Below are 15,831 nucleotides of genomic sequence, written 5' to 3'. Positions count from 1 at the left end.
GTGTATTACTCTGCCTTGCATGGCAAGGCTTTATTTCCTGTCCTGATCTAATTTACAGCCCTGTCCTTCTTTCCTAGTGCTCATTATGGATGCTTGCCTTCCCAAAACTGGTCTTAGATTTCACAGGCATCTTCCTATTTGTTAGTCACCAGGGTGCTGTCTACCTGCTGAACCTCTCGATCTTTCTCTGAGAAAAGCAAGTCCTGGTACATGCTTTGTCAGGTTGAAATATACAATGAGATATTTGCTCTCACATTTCAGACTACAAAATATCACTGCACTACTTCCTGAATATGAATTGGTTTCGCACAGCCAATAGGACATGCAGAGTAATTGAAACTGCTACCTTCTCTTTGTCAAGTTGGTTGATTTCTTCTATTTCCTCTAAAACACATGAAATAATACATATCTTTCTACAGCCTCCGGAGATATTGCTCAATTTACATATTGACATTGGTCACTGTGAGATATTCAAGTAAGTCCTGTGAGTCTCGGGCCATAAGTGCCATGAAAACTGTGTTCTTTAACTGGTCTTTCTTTCCCTGTGCTTAGTCTTGTCCTAACTTAGTTTTGCAACCACCGAGCACTTGCTAGTGGAGCTCTGCCATCTAAAGCTTAACCATGATGTACCCTCTCTCTGTGCTGGCAGCCACTGCGTCCTTGGTGGCTTGAGTTGATGCTCTAAGCAGGACCATCACAGTGAAGAACAGCATCATCCTCATCTGCTCATATGCTTTCATTTCTCATCTCTCATGTACACAGTTAATAAAGAACTTCAAATATTTTTAGTGTTTGCCAAACAAGTTAATGCTTGTTTATTGATGATTTATGCCTGAGTACCTTTAATACTTGTGTTCAGAGTGCTCTTGTTTATTATTGTGGTTCTACCCCTATTGCCCCATTTTCTTGCTTCACCTGACCTGTTCCTGTGCAATCCATACTGTTGCACTGTCTTTACCAGTTGCTGGCAAACCCCTGTTTGTTCTTACCCTTTGTTATTCCACTCTATGCTTTTTTTGCGTCATAAATCTCCTTTGTCTTCTTCTCACACTTTTTTCCTTCCTTCTGGTACATTCATTAGTCTTCATCCTTTAATTACCCTTTGTTTCTCTCAGTCCCTTGGGCTGTTCATTGCTCTCTGTCTCTTTTTCTTTTGGCTCCAATAACCACCATTAATCCAGAGATGAGATATTCAATCTTGATAAGCAGCTGTTTTTTAGCAATTTGCTATCCACTAAAAGTGCAAACTGCTCTTTGAAAAATCTCATGATAATTCATTATTCTGCCATAGAGTAAGGTGAAATACAGGGCACAGAGTTTGGTCAGGATCCACAATACCTATTCATAAAAGGAAAGCTTTTAAATAAAACAGAGAGGAACCCTCTAATGTGTTTATCAGGTGAAGAATTACTACAAGAAAGACAACCTGTGAGAAATACAATTTTCTCTTGCTCCAATATAAGTTTTGTACTAATAATGTGGCCATCATAAGAAGACCCAAATGTATTCTGGAACCAGAACACAGGAGTGTTTACCTGATTAGTTACCTGCTTTGTGTATAGCACATATCCTGATGATCAGTGTCCTGAATCCAGATGGCATTACTTTTGAAAACCTCACTTGAAATGAGAATTCAAAATTGAAAAGTTCATATAAAGAGCCTTGAACAGCAGTTGCAGCAGAGGCAATAAAGCAAGCACATTCTTACATGGAATAAGGAATTCAACAGTAACTTTCCAGAAACTATATTCTTTTTCATTTGAGCCTACCAATTCCACATGTAATGGGATTTAAGAACTATCCATCTATAGAGTGAGGAAGACTGCAAATCAGGTCAAATGCAGTTCAGCTTGTCAGTTTTGTGCTTCAAACTCACACAACGAGAGAGATGGACCTTGACAGGCAGTTTGGAAAGGCAGCTATTTAACAGTAACTGGAGTTCTGCAAAAGTCTTACAGAAAGCTTCTCAACAGGAAAACATAAATGTGTACAAAATTAACATGAATCTAAGAGCTGTGGAATAGAGGGTGTGGACTGTACTTCCTTACACACAGAGGCACTTCAAGGACTTCCAGGAAAAGCCCCTGAGCTTGCAGCACCTGTGTATTCACATTGCTGAATATTCATTTGCACAGTCTCTCAGAGAAGAAAACAGAAAAAGGATTCCTTTACATTAGGGTAAGAAATGTAAAACCTGCAAACTGAAGTTGTATTTTGAGGGTGGCATGTTGAAAGAAAGTCAGGGAGAATAATCACTTGTGGATTTTTACAGTGATGTTTGCATCTCTTGTCATCATTGTCAGTGTATCCCTACCCAACAGGCTGTGAAGTCAACAGGAACCTATCCATTAGGATCAGTAGAAATTGGATAAGGTCCCAGCTGCTTCCCTCTTCTATACCACTACTGTGATCTCAAGTGTATTTCCCATCATATTTCATTATGATGATATTGGGGATTGAACTAAGCGCTATAAAATTGCTCTGCAATGCTTCCTGTCCCCTTGGTGTCTGACAAATCATGCTTGTGAATTTGGTTGATTTATTTGAAAAAATTGAAGGAAAAAATGGCATTAAATATAAGCAGAGTAAGGAAACAATATCTAACAATTTATTGCTTTAAATTACTTTTTCCAACAGCAAGGAGCATCACTTTCTTAAATCTATTTTGTATTTTGTGTCTCTACATCACATTTAATTGGTATATTGCAAAATGCTGTGGTTTTACATCACATAACTGTGTGTACAATGTCCTGTGCATTTAACATACCTTGTTCACAGTAGGTACCAGTCTTTCCAAGAGGACAGTGACATGTGTAGCCACTAGGCAGTGGCACACAGGTACTGCCTTGCTGACACAGATGTGGAGGATCATGCTCAGGTTCACACACTGACACAGTTTCTGTGCAAAATGCACCTTTCCATCCAGTGAGGCAGTCACAGCTACGGAGGGTAAGTGAAGGGAAAGAATGCAACAGTATTATCACAAGAAATCAACATGTCAGTAGCAATCTAAACAAGAGATTTTCAAGTTTGGATACCTATATTCAATAACCTGATCCAAAATGGTTAACAGAAAAAGGTAGTAACCAAGTTCCTAATTTAACTTTTTGGTATGATAATTTTATTATAAAAGAAAAAGGTACATAACAGGAAATATTTTTTTAAAATATTAACATGAAACTATTAGCACCTGTTTAAAAAAAAAAAAAAAGGCTTGTAGCTTTTGTATGTTCATTTTGCTCTACAAATAACTTCAAAAGACCCTGGCTTCATAAACTAGGAGGAGTTATGGTGTGCATTAAAAGGGAAAGGCAAGCAGCAAAAAACAGTCATAAAAATAAAACCAGCATAAGGGAATTGCTAACAGTTACAAATTTCAGCTACTAAAATTTGAGTCTGTCAGCAACTGCCATTGACTAAGTCATTGTTAATTTTCTAAATTCTTATAACTGGCATATCAGCTGTAGGTTTGTTGAAGCACTTGATGGAAAAGAGAATAGTGGATATGGCCATGAAAGAGGTGGCAATCTGGGTTTCGTTTATCTATGATTGTAAATCTATACCAAAAGCAAATTTTCTAAACTGAATCATTGAACTTGTTATTGTCTGCTACACTTTATGCCTTTCATTCAGGCCAGGGAACAAACCCAAAAAACACTAACCTATAAATTTAAATTATGAATTCTACAGAAATTGTTAAATACAGAATACACTTGGCATTGATGTCTAAAATACCCTCCTTACTAAAGAGTTAAAATTACATATATTAGACCTATTTTCATTCTAGCATTTTGCAGCACTATATGATTAAAAAATTATTCCCTTAAATAAAAACACGTATGGAAGTTTTTTCTCTCAAGGCTAAGAATGAAAACTCATATTTTGCTTGGGTTTTGATTGATCCATGTTTGTTTGGCTTTTTGTTTTGTGCAAACTCTTGAATTTTTCTTTGCACTAACTGAGTTTCACATCCTCCATTATATCAGCCCATGGCTTCTGTGTAAAACATAATGAGGAGCTTGTGAAACTGCTGTTTACCAAACCTTCAGATCAGAAAACATGTAAACAAAGAACAGCCAACAAACTCTTCAGAGTGACAAACAGATATTTGGAATGAAGGGGGAAAGAGGACAGGACCTTGCAAAAGCAAAAGCACCTCAATCATCAAAGCCAGCATCAGAATGCTTTCTGTCTCAGCTACGAATGTTATGCTTTGATCCATGAAAGCTGCTGAGATGGGGAAGTGGTTTAACTCCCTGAGTGCAAACAGCAGTGCCCCTTCCTTGTGCCGTGAAAGAGGCTGCTGGAGCTGCTGCTGCTGCTCTTGGGCATTGTACATGAGGCTTCTTCCCCTTTACCTGGCTTGTGTCTGCATATGTCTCTAAATTTCTTTTAATTCTTATCTCTTACGACCTAACAGAAGTCAGGTTTTTAAATTAATTCAAAATTATTTGCACAGAGCTGAACCTGTTTGCTGGCCTACAGCAGCAATGATCTATCAACAAATGAAGCCTATTTAACATGCCTAAGCAAGTTGGACTGCTGTTGAGAAGTTAGATCCAAAATTTGCTAATCCTTACACAGATGAAGGAAGAGGAAGTGTTTTAAATGTTTTCCATTATGCAGCCTGCCATGCTGGTCTAGTTTTCTCTGTGTCTTCCTGATTTTGGTTGCTTGTTTTTCCAGACCAGGAGAGCCCAAGAGCTTGCACTAGTGACTTGACTATCGAGGATTTAAAGATCCATTTAGAATCACAAAATACCTCAAGCTGGAAGGGACTCATAGGGATCTTTGAGTCCAACTCCCTGCTCCTTGCAGAACACCTAAAAGTAAATTGTGTGACTAAGAGCATCATCCAGATGTATTTCTTTAGGTATAAGAGGTGAGATTCACTCTGAGATCAAGGCAGTTAATTTCATGTTTCATCAGGTGCCCAGCTGGCTTCCAGTTGCCCTAGAAGTACATGAGAAGGGCAGCTGTTGCCCGGGGAGACAAGTTTCTGACAGACACCTGACAGAATGTTCAAGTTCAGGCAATGGGATCCTCGAGTAACTGCCTGAGCTCACCTACTAATCAATTGGTGGTGATCAATCAATCGGCAGGAACAGTCATGGGAACTGGAGCACTATCCATCCCACAAACCAGCACATGCATGGCCCTAATGATAAAGTCCTGCGTTCAGTTGCCTCAATGCAGACTAAAGATATTTGCCTTCTGATCCATGGTGTGTTTGAGAGATGTGTGAGCCAGCAGGTAAGACAGAAGAAATGCAGAAGACTTGTGCTCCTCTGAAGTGCTCCTTTTCTGTGCTCCTATGAAGACCAGAAAAGTATCCCAGGACCTGTGCCATTAGAATGACAGTGTTTAGACAACTGGAAAGGCCTGGATCTCCACTGACTCTAATAGGATTCTACACATTTAACTCACCTGGAGACACTCTTAAGTTTGTGTGTCTTAGGAGACAATGTCACTGCAAGATATTCATATATTCAGGGTTTTTGAAGAACATGGATTAAATTCTGTAAATATCTCTTCTATACTAAAGATACAAGTATCTCAAGAGCAACTACCCTTTTTTTTTTCTTCTTTTCTAAAGCATAGTTTTAGGTGGGAAAGGATAGAAAGACTTTCAAATGCAACTTTGATTTTGTGTCAGAAAAGAAACTGTATAATCTTGAATCACTTGGTTTTGCAAAGGAATCTTAATAGGATGCATTTCAGAGTAAGTATGGGGCAAAGTCAGCCAGTTCAGGAAGCAAAACAAACTCGTTTTAAATTTTGGAAATTCAAATACCACTTCAAGTTCTGAAATATTTGTATTTAGGAAGTTCAAGGATGATTTAATTTAATGGTGTTTTCTTTTTTGCTTCTTGTAAAATGCTTAAAAGAGTCATGCAGTATTCATAGAATGGTTTATTCAGGTTCTAAGTTCCTTACCAAAGCCAAAATTAGCTCTCAAACAAATAACACAATTTCTACATAAGCAAGGATGACAAGTGCATGTCACTGTTGATTACGAACCAAAACTCAAAATTTTTAATTGAAATTCAGGCAACAATAAAAAAAGTAATGAAATCTTGCACATAAAATATGTAAGAAGTGATTCTGTGTGTTACTACACAAAATCCTGATCCAACTTTCTTGAACTTTATAGTGAAATAACTAAAGATCTTAAAGGATTAGAGAAGAATTGAAATGATTACTTAGATCCAAAATGAAACAAAAAACATTCTTCCATTAAATATGGAAAATATGCAACTTAAAATGTTGTTCTCAGTGCTAACAAATATGGAATTTCCCATAGCTATGCAAATGTGGTGTCAAATCAAACAAGTAATCTTATAGCAGAAAAGGAGGTGTTCAGGTCTCTACATTCTGACACCTGAATTTAGGATTGTAGATGCAAGATGGGCATATACTCAATGGAGATCAGAAGCTTAATTAATTTATCAAATTAGTTAGACCAGCTGAGATTAGGCAGATGTTTAGTGACAACTGAAACTCCCTAGGGTATCTTGTCTGACCTCCAAACACTTCTCCAGGAGGAGCTGAAACATATCTCAACATCATTTAAGTATCTCAGATACAGCAGGACCTCTCAAATCCATATTGGCATGTATTAGCCCCATCAGGCTGCCCAATCCATTGGAGATTTCTGGATACAGTTCTTGAATTTATTTTATAGTGGAAAAATTCTGAGCAAGGAAGGAAATTTCTAAATAAGAGTGGTTTCAAATTCACACAGTGGAAAATCAGAGCATTAACAAAAACCAGTCTATCTTCAGGCTGGGAGGTAAGGATGGAGCCTTACCAGAAAAAAGATTGGAAGAGAATCAGCTGTATTTAAACAAGGAGAACCATGGAATGCTGCAAAAGTGTCCTATTAAATAAGGCAAATTGGATGAAAAATTTTAGATAGCAAATTCACCCCCCAAAACAGAAACTTGTATTGTTTTAAACCATGATTATTAAACAGAGAAATGTCTTTTCCCTTACAGAGTATGAAAGTTATGTCCTTGTGTTCCATATTGATTCTGTGCTTGTACTGCGAATTTATTTTAATTGAATCTGGCCTAATAATGAGACTACAGAAGCTCCTTTATGGGCCACCCCACACACATGGGGTATGATTTGATTTCTGAAACCTGAGTGCCAGTTGGTCTTTGAAAGATATAAAGTACTGAGAAGTCCACATGAGGCTTGGAGATATGACAGAAAACTTATTCAAGTCCCAAATTCTTCTGAAGCCACAGCTAATGGCCAAACATCTACCCAGGGATGTCTAAAGTGACACTACATGCTCACATTTAGCAGACTGAATCCTCTCCATTTTGTCTGATCTGTTCAAACAGCATACAAGATACACTTTTTTCTTACTTCACCAACAAGAAGTAGCCATAACACCTAGCAGACAATCTTGTTACATGTAATTTTCTATTTTTCATAATTTTGCCTCACAAATAAAATAATACGGGATATTATTGTCCCTTGAAAATTATATTCTTCATTTTATTATTCAAGTAATTCCCCTTTGTTTTGTTAAAGCACAGCAGTTGTGCTCTGTTGCTGGCCAGAATGTAAAGATTAATGCTGCATATTTCTGTTTCTATTTAAATCAAAGCATTATCCCTATAGCAACTGAATCTACAGCTTAACAGCACTGCACACTTTCTGGCAGGGTGGTGAAAGCAGGACAAAAATAGCTCAAAACAGCAACTAAAACCTCTGGAGAGATCTCATTTCAGCAGAGAAAATATTTGAACACAAATCCAGTTCCTTCAAGGACTCTGCTCTTCAAGGAACACGGATGATTTGAAAATAGAAAGAAGTTCCCTCTGAGAAAATCTATTGAGACAATATTGACAGTTACTGCACTTTGACAGAAATTATATGTAAGCTACATCCATGCCTCTTCGGCAATGCTTCACTTTTCTGTGAGAGGAAAAGGTGGCCATTAGTGGTACAAGCATGCACATAAGCTTGGTGTGCGAAGACCTAGCTGAAATATGGGGACAATAGTAGAATTCAATAGTAGGTCACTATAAATTAAATGCAAACAACAAACAGCAGAAAAAAAAATTATGCCCCCCGCCCCCTTTCTCCCAATGCCCCAGAAATTTTAGAATAATCCCTAAACTCATCTGGAATACAAACTGCAATGATGAAAAAGAACTTTGCCTATAATACCAAGCTTGCTATGTTTTCCTGTCAGCAGCTGTCATTCTAGCCTGCCACCTGCTTTCCAAATGTGCTCTAGATGCTGCTGCTGGTGGTTCACCCTATGGACATGAAGGTGACTTAGCCGAGTAAATTGCTGAAGCAAGGATTTAGGTGGGTGGGTGGGAGTGGGACGTTTCAGTCCACATTTATGCTTTTTTTTGTATTGCAATTTTGGTTTTGTATTGCCTCTAATATGCTCATAAAGGCATAAGAAAACCATTATCCTTTCTTGCTTCTCAGAAAGATCAAATGTCAAGGGTTTAACAGCTCTGGGAGGATCCTGCAAAGTGCAACAGTTGTGACATGCAGCAGTGCAACAATCAGAAAACAATGCCAAATTATGTTTTTAAAGCATTTCCTTCATTGCTGTATTTAGGAGAATATAAATACACTCATAAGGGGAATGAGGAGCAATCTGTGTGCTAAACTTTGGGTCAACCAAATATCAATACAGCTTACTAGCTTTAGAAGCAGTTTTTTTGTACCAATTTTCTTACAGGTGAGGATTTGTGTCACAGGCAGAAAAACCAATTACCATATAATTCTCTCTCCAATACAGTTAGCAGATTGTTTTTAGTTTGACAGATATGCAAATGTTTTTCTTCATAGCTCACAGAAGGACAGGTTTTTGTTGGTTTAAGAAGCATCATACAGAGGCTTCACAGTGTGAAGTCTTTTTTCTCATTCAAATCTGTCTCACTGTCTGCAATGTTTTCAGTCAGTATCTTAACAAGTTTTAAATCAGCACTTTTCTCTTTTTAAAAAAATTTATGCAAATATGTGGAAATAAATGAACACATGTGAAAGCACATAAGGGGAAGCAAGCATAATTAATCTTGGCAGATATTTTTAAAATAAAAAATCCTCATCAGCAAAGGTTTTACAGCTGTGTTACAAAGTGTTTGAAAACAAAATTTATTACAATGGAAGTGTTGACACTCAACAGCAATTTGGAACTGCAAATGTGCTTCCTCCTTCTGTACATACAGCCTGGGCACTCAGCTCCATCTACTCTGAGACAAAGTATGAAAGACCAGAGGCTCAACTTTTGGGCAACCTCTCCTGGCTACCACCTCTCATCCCATTCATCAGCCACGTGAGCAGCTTAGAGATGAACTGGCAGACTTTGAACAATGTTTGGAGCTCCTACAGATTTAAACTGGCTCAGAACTTTCTAATGTTGGACAGTCAGTAGTTTATTCCACAAGGGGTTTTTTAATGGAAAATAATAATTCCCAGGAAACAAAGTTACCTATTATTGCCCCATCAGTCACATTTGGGCATTAACACAGTCAAACTGTCCTCTTTCTTACTTTTTCTCTGCTATCCCAGCTGCTCACTTAGTTTGAAAACAAAGTCACACATCTATTTCTTCCCATGCATTTCCCAGCAAGTCTGGATGACAGTGACTTTAGTGGAGCAGAACCAGCTCATGAAATTCTTAAAAATATTCCCCAGAAATGGTCCTAATGTTATTTTAATAGTTTAATATTAATGTGTTTGTCTAACTGAATGAACTTTCGAAAAATTACCATAGTTATTAATCTAGGGACAGTCTATTCTTTGTCTAAACCCATATATATATACTTACTAAACAGTAGAGCCACTTGCTATGCACTTGCCACCATTTCTGCATTTTATTAAACTGCATGGGGAATCTTTACATTGTCCAACACTGCGACCAGAATTGGGGTGTCCTTCTGGAGTTCCTGGTGATTTGAACCCTTTATTAAGGCTGGTGCGAACTTGCACATCAAAAATGCAACCTCAAAAGTAGAAAGAAAGAAAGAAATTAAGTTTAAAGAGATAGCAAAAAGCAAAGCAAACCAAACAACAGGACAGTGTCAACCCTCAGTGAATGGGTTCCTCTAGAATACCTTCAGAATGGGCAACCATACCATCTACAGGAGATAAAGGTAGGCCAGCTAATTTTTATTCAGACAGAGGAGTGGATCATCAGAGGTTCTTCATTTAATGGTAAGTAAAACAAAATAAATAATTTCTTGAGGAGTAAACAAATATAAAGTCAGTGACTAGTGCAATTTTGTGTTTACACACTCATGCTCTTACAGGAATGTGTCTGTATCAGATAAAAACAGTCACAAATCCCCCAAAAATATAAAACACCAAAGAACCAACCAATCAACCAACCAAAGCCCCAAAAACCCAAGGAAAAAAAAATAAGAACAGACAGCAATAATTGTCCTTAATATAGAATATAATAGAATCCAGATCGCATAAAATTTAATTAAACAAATATAAAGTCAGTGACTAGTGCAATTTTGTGTTTACACACTCATGCTCTTACAGGAATGTGTCTGTATCAGATAAAAACAGTCACAAATCCCCCAAAAATATAAAACACCAAAGAACCAACCAATCAACCAACCAAAGCCCCAAAAACCCAAGGGAAAAAAAAATAAGAACAGACAGTAAGAAATCTCCTTAATATAGAATATAATAGAATCCAGATCGCATAAAATATAATATAATAATAATAATAAATAATAAATAATATAATGCAAGTAAGGAATGAGGACTTGAATTTCCATGGGCTGAAAAGGATCCCTTCAGGTAATGACTCAAATTCTTCCCTTCTCAAGTGAATGCTTCAGTCCTTGGTACATGCAGATCATGTCACACATGACATTTTAAGGCTGACATTCTTCAGGCCCTTAATCTCAGAAAATAATTTTAAAAATTAATATATACTAGTAAGGTAAACTCTTCTGGGCCTGTTGCTCAGTCCTGTGGCCAAGTGACCTGGCATGGTCACAATTTTATTATCAAACTTTTATTACTTTCCAGAAGAGTACAGCTGCATGCAGACTGCCACTGGGAAATGATCCAAAGATTATTCTAAGTCCCTGAACACACTAAAGAATTGTTTAGGTAAACAATAATTGCCATAAATATTTGTCAGGGAATACTGTAATAATTTATTTGTAAGGATAAGATTTATAAAGATGCTCTGTAAAGATGGTAGTGTCAGTGCCTGGATCTATGCTCTGATTTTCTTTTAATATCATAATCCATTGGTGTCCCAAGGGAAAGGAGGAGCTAAAGCTTCTGAGTGAAGCAGAGGTGTTCCCTACTTGCTCCTTCCCAGCAGCTCCTGCTCAGCCTGTGAGCTTTCCAGGGACTGCCCCTTTGGAGAGACTTTGCCCTTCCTGGTGGTGTCACAGGATAGTCAGCCTTATGGCTCAGGCTGAAGTCACCAGTATTTCTGGATCATGTTTATGGCTCCATGTGCTTATTTCTATACTGCAAAACTGAAGATGATGCCATATAATTATATAATATAATAGTGTTTTGGATCATATCCTAAATGACCTTTCAAAATGTACCCCAGCACCCAAGTGATGTATAGTCGCATTTAAAGGTAGCCTTAAACATTTTTAAAATGTCATCTTTTGTGATAAGGCACGAAATGATGACACAGACACTGCTGCTCTCGAGGGGAATAAAAAAGAAGAACCTTTATTTTCTGACTCTAACATTTATAGTTTTCTAAAGGTGACAGTGGATTGGAGGGTGACAGTGCCACCTCTCCAATGCCACTGGACAGACCAAGGGTCCATCAATTCTCTCCACTTCCATGAAAGAATGCAAAACATAGGTTATTTACAGAACTGTGTGTGAGAAAGTTTGTTGAAAGAATGTAAACATCAGAAGGCTTAACAAAGTCTTACAAAATCAGGGCGACAGTCATCCAGATCTATACATAAATATATATGCAATTTCAAACTAAAAATCGGGTTTTAAACCGCATTAGTTAAACTAGTATATAAATCTATTTGAAAATCCTCAGAACTTTCTAAACATGATTTATAAAATTTAGCTGAGACATAGTGAATACCTACAGTGCCTGAAATCACAAGAAGAGTTGGAATTCAGCAGTGCATATCAGAGGCTCTCTGCTTAATATTAGAAGCAGGGAAAGGATATGATATGGAGATTGCAAGTAATCATTACACTGATTTTAAAAGCATCGCTTAAAATGAGTTTTTGCATGATTCCCTGAAATCACAAAAGAAGTAGACTTGCATCTGAAAGACCCAACGAATATACAATGTGATTTTTTATAGTTACATAATTTTTTGAACCAAGTATAAGTAATATCTACAAGAAAGTTAACTATTTTAACCACAGTTTCATGACAGTGAAAGTAGCTTTCTTAGGCTATTTCCATATTTCACACATTTTGTAGTCTTGTCTATATTGACACATAACTGTTAATTCAGAAACTCTTAATAAATAATTTAAAAATAACCTAGTTTGATGATTATTTACAATCTTTGTATTATTGCTTCTTTGCTTTTTACAGGGTTGCTTTTTTAGGCTGCCTTATGCTTGGTAAATCCTAACTAATGTTTCATCTCTTTATCAGTAACAGATAAAGCATGTTCTGTTCTCCTGGGTCTTGCTGGAGTGCTAAGAAAAAGCAACCCAGAGCTCTGCATAAACAATGGAAAGCACAGTGAGTCCCCAAGGACTTTAAGGTCATCATGGAAAATAAACTGACATTTGTGTTGATGACTAGTTTGAGTGTACCAACCACAGTTTAACTGTGCCATCTAGGTCAGGAACAGTTCTTGAGCACTGGTAAACAAAGCATGTAATAGGTACAAGAGTGTTTTGGCCCAGCTGAGTTAAACTGAATCTTTTATTTAATGAGTCAGAGCAGCAATATGAGCCTGTTGTGGCAAGCACTATGCAACCTTCTGCAAAGGGATCAGCTGATGGATGTGCCTTGTTTCTGACCTGAATTTCCTTAGCTCTGCCAGTTCTGGGCCCCTTTTAATGAGAGACTGCCAACTATTCTGAATAATGAAGAGCTTTCCTGACACAGCCAAGTTTGCAAGAGGAACTGGAAGTTCCCGACTTTGTGAGTTAAACTTGGCATGATTCTGAACATCAGTCTTATGCAAGTAAACAGAAATCAAACACCAAGACTGTACACTCACAGATGGTATACTACCCTTTCTTTGCAATCTTTTGAATTGTGGCTTCTTAGACTACACCTAGGCCTTTCTACTATTGACCTTTTTTACCATCAATTTACTTTATAGCTTTCACCCCAGTCAAGCAGAGCTCACAAACCACTAAAGAGCTACTAACAATGGATTAAGTAAACTTGAGGGATTATCATAAAATATTATACTCCACTACTCAGCTCTACATTTTGTTTATTTTTTCCGATATATCCTTATCACACAAAGAATTTTTCCTATAATTTCTTGCTAGGATCTCTTGCCCACTTGTAAGCACTTGGTGTTAAGTTGGCTAAAAAGTACACAAATCAGGCATTTTCAATATGTACTAAAAGTGCAGCAAGAGAACTGACAGAAATAGATACACTGATAAATATTTTGCATCTGAATGAAGCACTGAATTTACAAACTTCTTAAATTCTACCTATCCTTAAATGCCTTGCTTTTCCCCTGTTTGTTTCTTTGCTGTTTGTGAGTAATGGGGTGTCAGAGTGCTGGTCTAAAAGATGGCCCTGACAGTGACTGCTCAGGTCTTCTCAGAGCTGTGACCCAAACACCCAGAGGTACCTGTATGAATCATACAGCACTGACTAAAAGCCAGTTCAGAGCTCACTTTCCTTCTGTGACATTGGTGCTGCAGGAACATAAAGATAAGTAGTCTTAACCCTGGCAGGCTTGTAATGTATTATAGCTTATTATGAGCTCAAACTTTGACTGAAAGGCTATATTTGTATCTGTTTGGAACTCAGCTGTGTTCTGGCTTTACTCTATTTTTAAAAAGTGACTGCAGTACCTGCAATTTTATTTACTTTGCAAAATCATTTATGTGAAGAGATGGCTCTTTCAGCATGAAAAAAGGTTCTTCAACAGTTCAGCTTTGTGGTAAATGTTTCTTTAGCCTATTTAGTCCTCCTTTTAATAGTATTTGCTGTCAAATAACAGATTAGTTCTATAGCCATGCTTCATCCTGCTTAGGAACAGGACCACAGGAACAATCAGTTGCTCCCTCTTTCTCTGCTCCTCACTTATTTCTAGATGCAAGCCCTGACTCTCCATCAGTTGGATCGATGGCTAGACTGCATCCTGCAGTCATGGTAGCACAGACCATGAAACATCAGAACTCTCCCTCTTTTGTCCCTGACACCAGATTTCTCTCTGCCTCTTTCAGAGATGGAAGGGCTGGAAATTCAGCTGTAACTTCCAGCTTTTCCTAAATAATTCTGTCTCATTTTGTGTAGGTGAGTCATAGTGCTGAGTTGTGCAGACCTTTGAACATGAGTCAGTTGGTTTTGTACTCCCTTTTCAGATTGTCCATTAATGACCAGGCTGAGTCTCTTTGGCCACAAGATTTTCCGCTACCTAAACCTCACATTTGACTTTTTAGAGAATCTGCAGTGTGCTCAGAAAACTCTCAAGGTCCCTTAATTACACTGTTATAGGAAATGAAAAAAAGCTGAACATTTAAATAAACCATCCCATTTACAAAAAGCTCCTGTAAACCTCCAAGGAACCTCAAATTCAGATACAGTGCAAAGAGCCTCAAAGTCCACATGAACTTGGCTGCTTCATCTGAGCTCTACCTTTACCAGTTTCTTCACCTTCTCATAGGGACTTTGAATGGGAATGAAACTTTGCAAATTGCTTACAGTACCATCAAACATCCTTCAGCATTTCAAAAGAATCTCAAGGTGCTGATTTCCTAAATTAAAAAATTCCATAACTTTTGGTTATTAAATGACAATTTATTAAAAACATTTGTGTTCAGTTTCCTCCTCTGTGGAAATGTCTTGAACAAGTGCTAAAGACATGCAGGTCAGGGTAGAAATGGTCTGAAACTGTAGCTGTGCAGAGAAAAAAATCCTAAATTATTGCACACTGACACTGGGGACATTTAGTCTGCAGCAGTAAGGCTGGTCTCAATGTTTCTTCATCCAGTAGTGATTTCTTACAAAAGGAGATGTACACTCTGGTATTAGAAGCAAAATGGTTTTAATAAATCATGTCTTTAAAAGGAGCCAACAGCAGGGTTCCAAAACTCTGAGTGGTTTAATCAACTATGTCCTAGATAAATTTATCTTGGCTGTCACTTCCAGAGTTTCTGTGAGTTCCCTACAGCTGAAGTTTGGCTGAAGTAAAATAGTTCAAAATTTTCTTCTCTGATAGTGGTATTGCAGTTCCTACTGTGGAAAAAAATCTATGGAGGTTTACTTCTTATCCTGAAGATCCTGAGAACTGGAACTGGGGAGATTTTTGAGCTAGAAGAACAAATGAGATGCTGACTATGCAAGAAAACATTGGAGGAAATTGATGACAGGAAAGTGTAGATTCCTTGAAAGTCACTGTGCTCTGGAGAACAGAGACAAGCTGCTGCTGGGAACAGGAGCATGGAATGAATTAGCAAATATAATAGTTTTAATACTGTAAATGCTAGGAACAAAGAGAAAACTGTTTATGTGCTACATATTTCCCAAAATTTTGCAGTAATACTTATTTTTAAAGAGCAGGTAAAAATCAATAAATAGTAAGGTAACTAACAGTACATGAACTTTGTGGGTTTTTAAAAAAAAAATTAAAATAATATTAAATAATATTAAAAATAAAAATTTATTAATAGTAT

The 15,831-nt window shown here is 37.4% G+C and overlaps 1 protein-coding gene across 1 annotated transcript in view; it reads right to left on the bottom strand.

The window, feature by feature from the left end:
- Nucleotides 1-15,831, bottom strand: part of EYS (eyes shut homolog) — a 614,241-nt gene that overhangs the window by 18,557 nt on the left and 579,853 nt on the right. The window contains exons 36-37 of the mRNA XM_041410576.1: nt 9,812-9,986; nt 2,768-2,940 (exon numbers count right to left, since the gene is read on the bottom strand). Coding sequence (XP_041266510.1) covers nt 2,768-2,940; nt 9,812-9,986 — 348 coding nt within the window. The remainder of the gene's footprint in view (nt 1-2,767; nt 2,941-9,811; nt 9,987-15,831) is intronic.

This window comes from Onychostruthus taczanowskii, unplaced genomic scaffold (genome assembly GCF_017590055.1).
Source record: "Onychostruthus taczanowskii isolate IOZ18803 unplaced genomic scaffold, ASM1759005v1 scaffold33, whole genome shotgun sequence".
Classification (NCBI taxonomy): Eukaryota; Metazoa; Chordata; class Aves; order Passeriformes; family Passeridae; genus Onychostruthus; species Onychostruthus taczanowskii.
The sequence above is the reverse complement of the archived record's forward strand: the minus strand, read 5'-3'. Positions and strand labels throughout refer to the sequence as shown.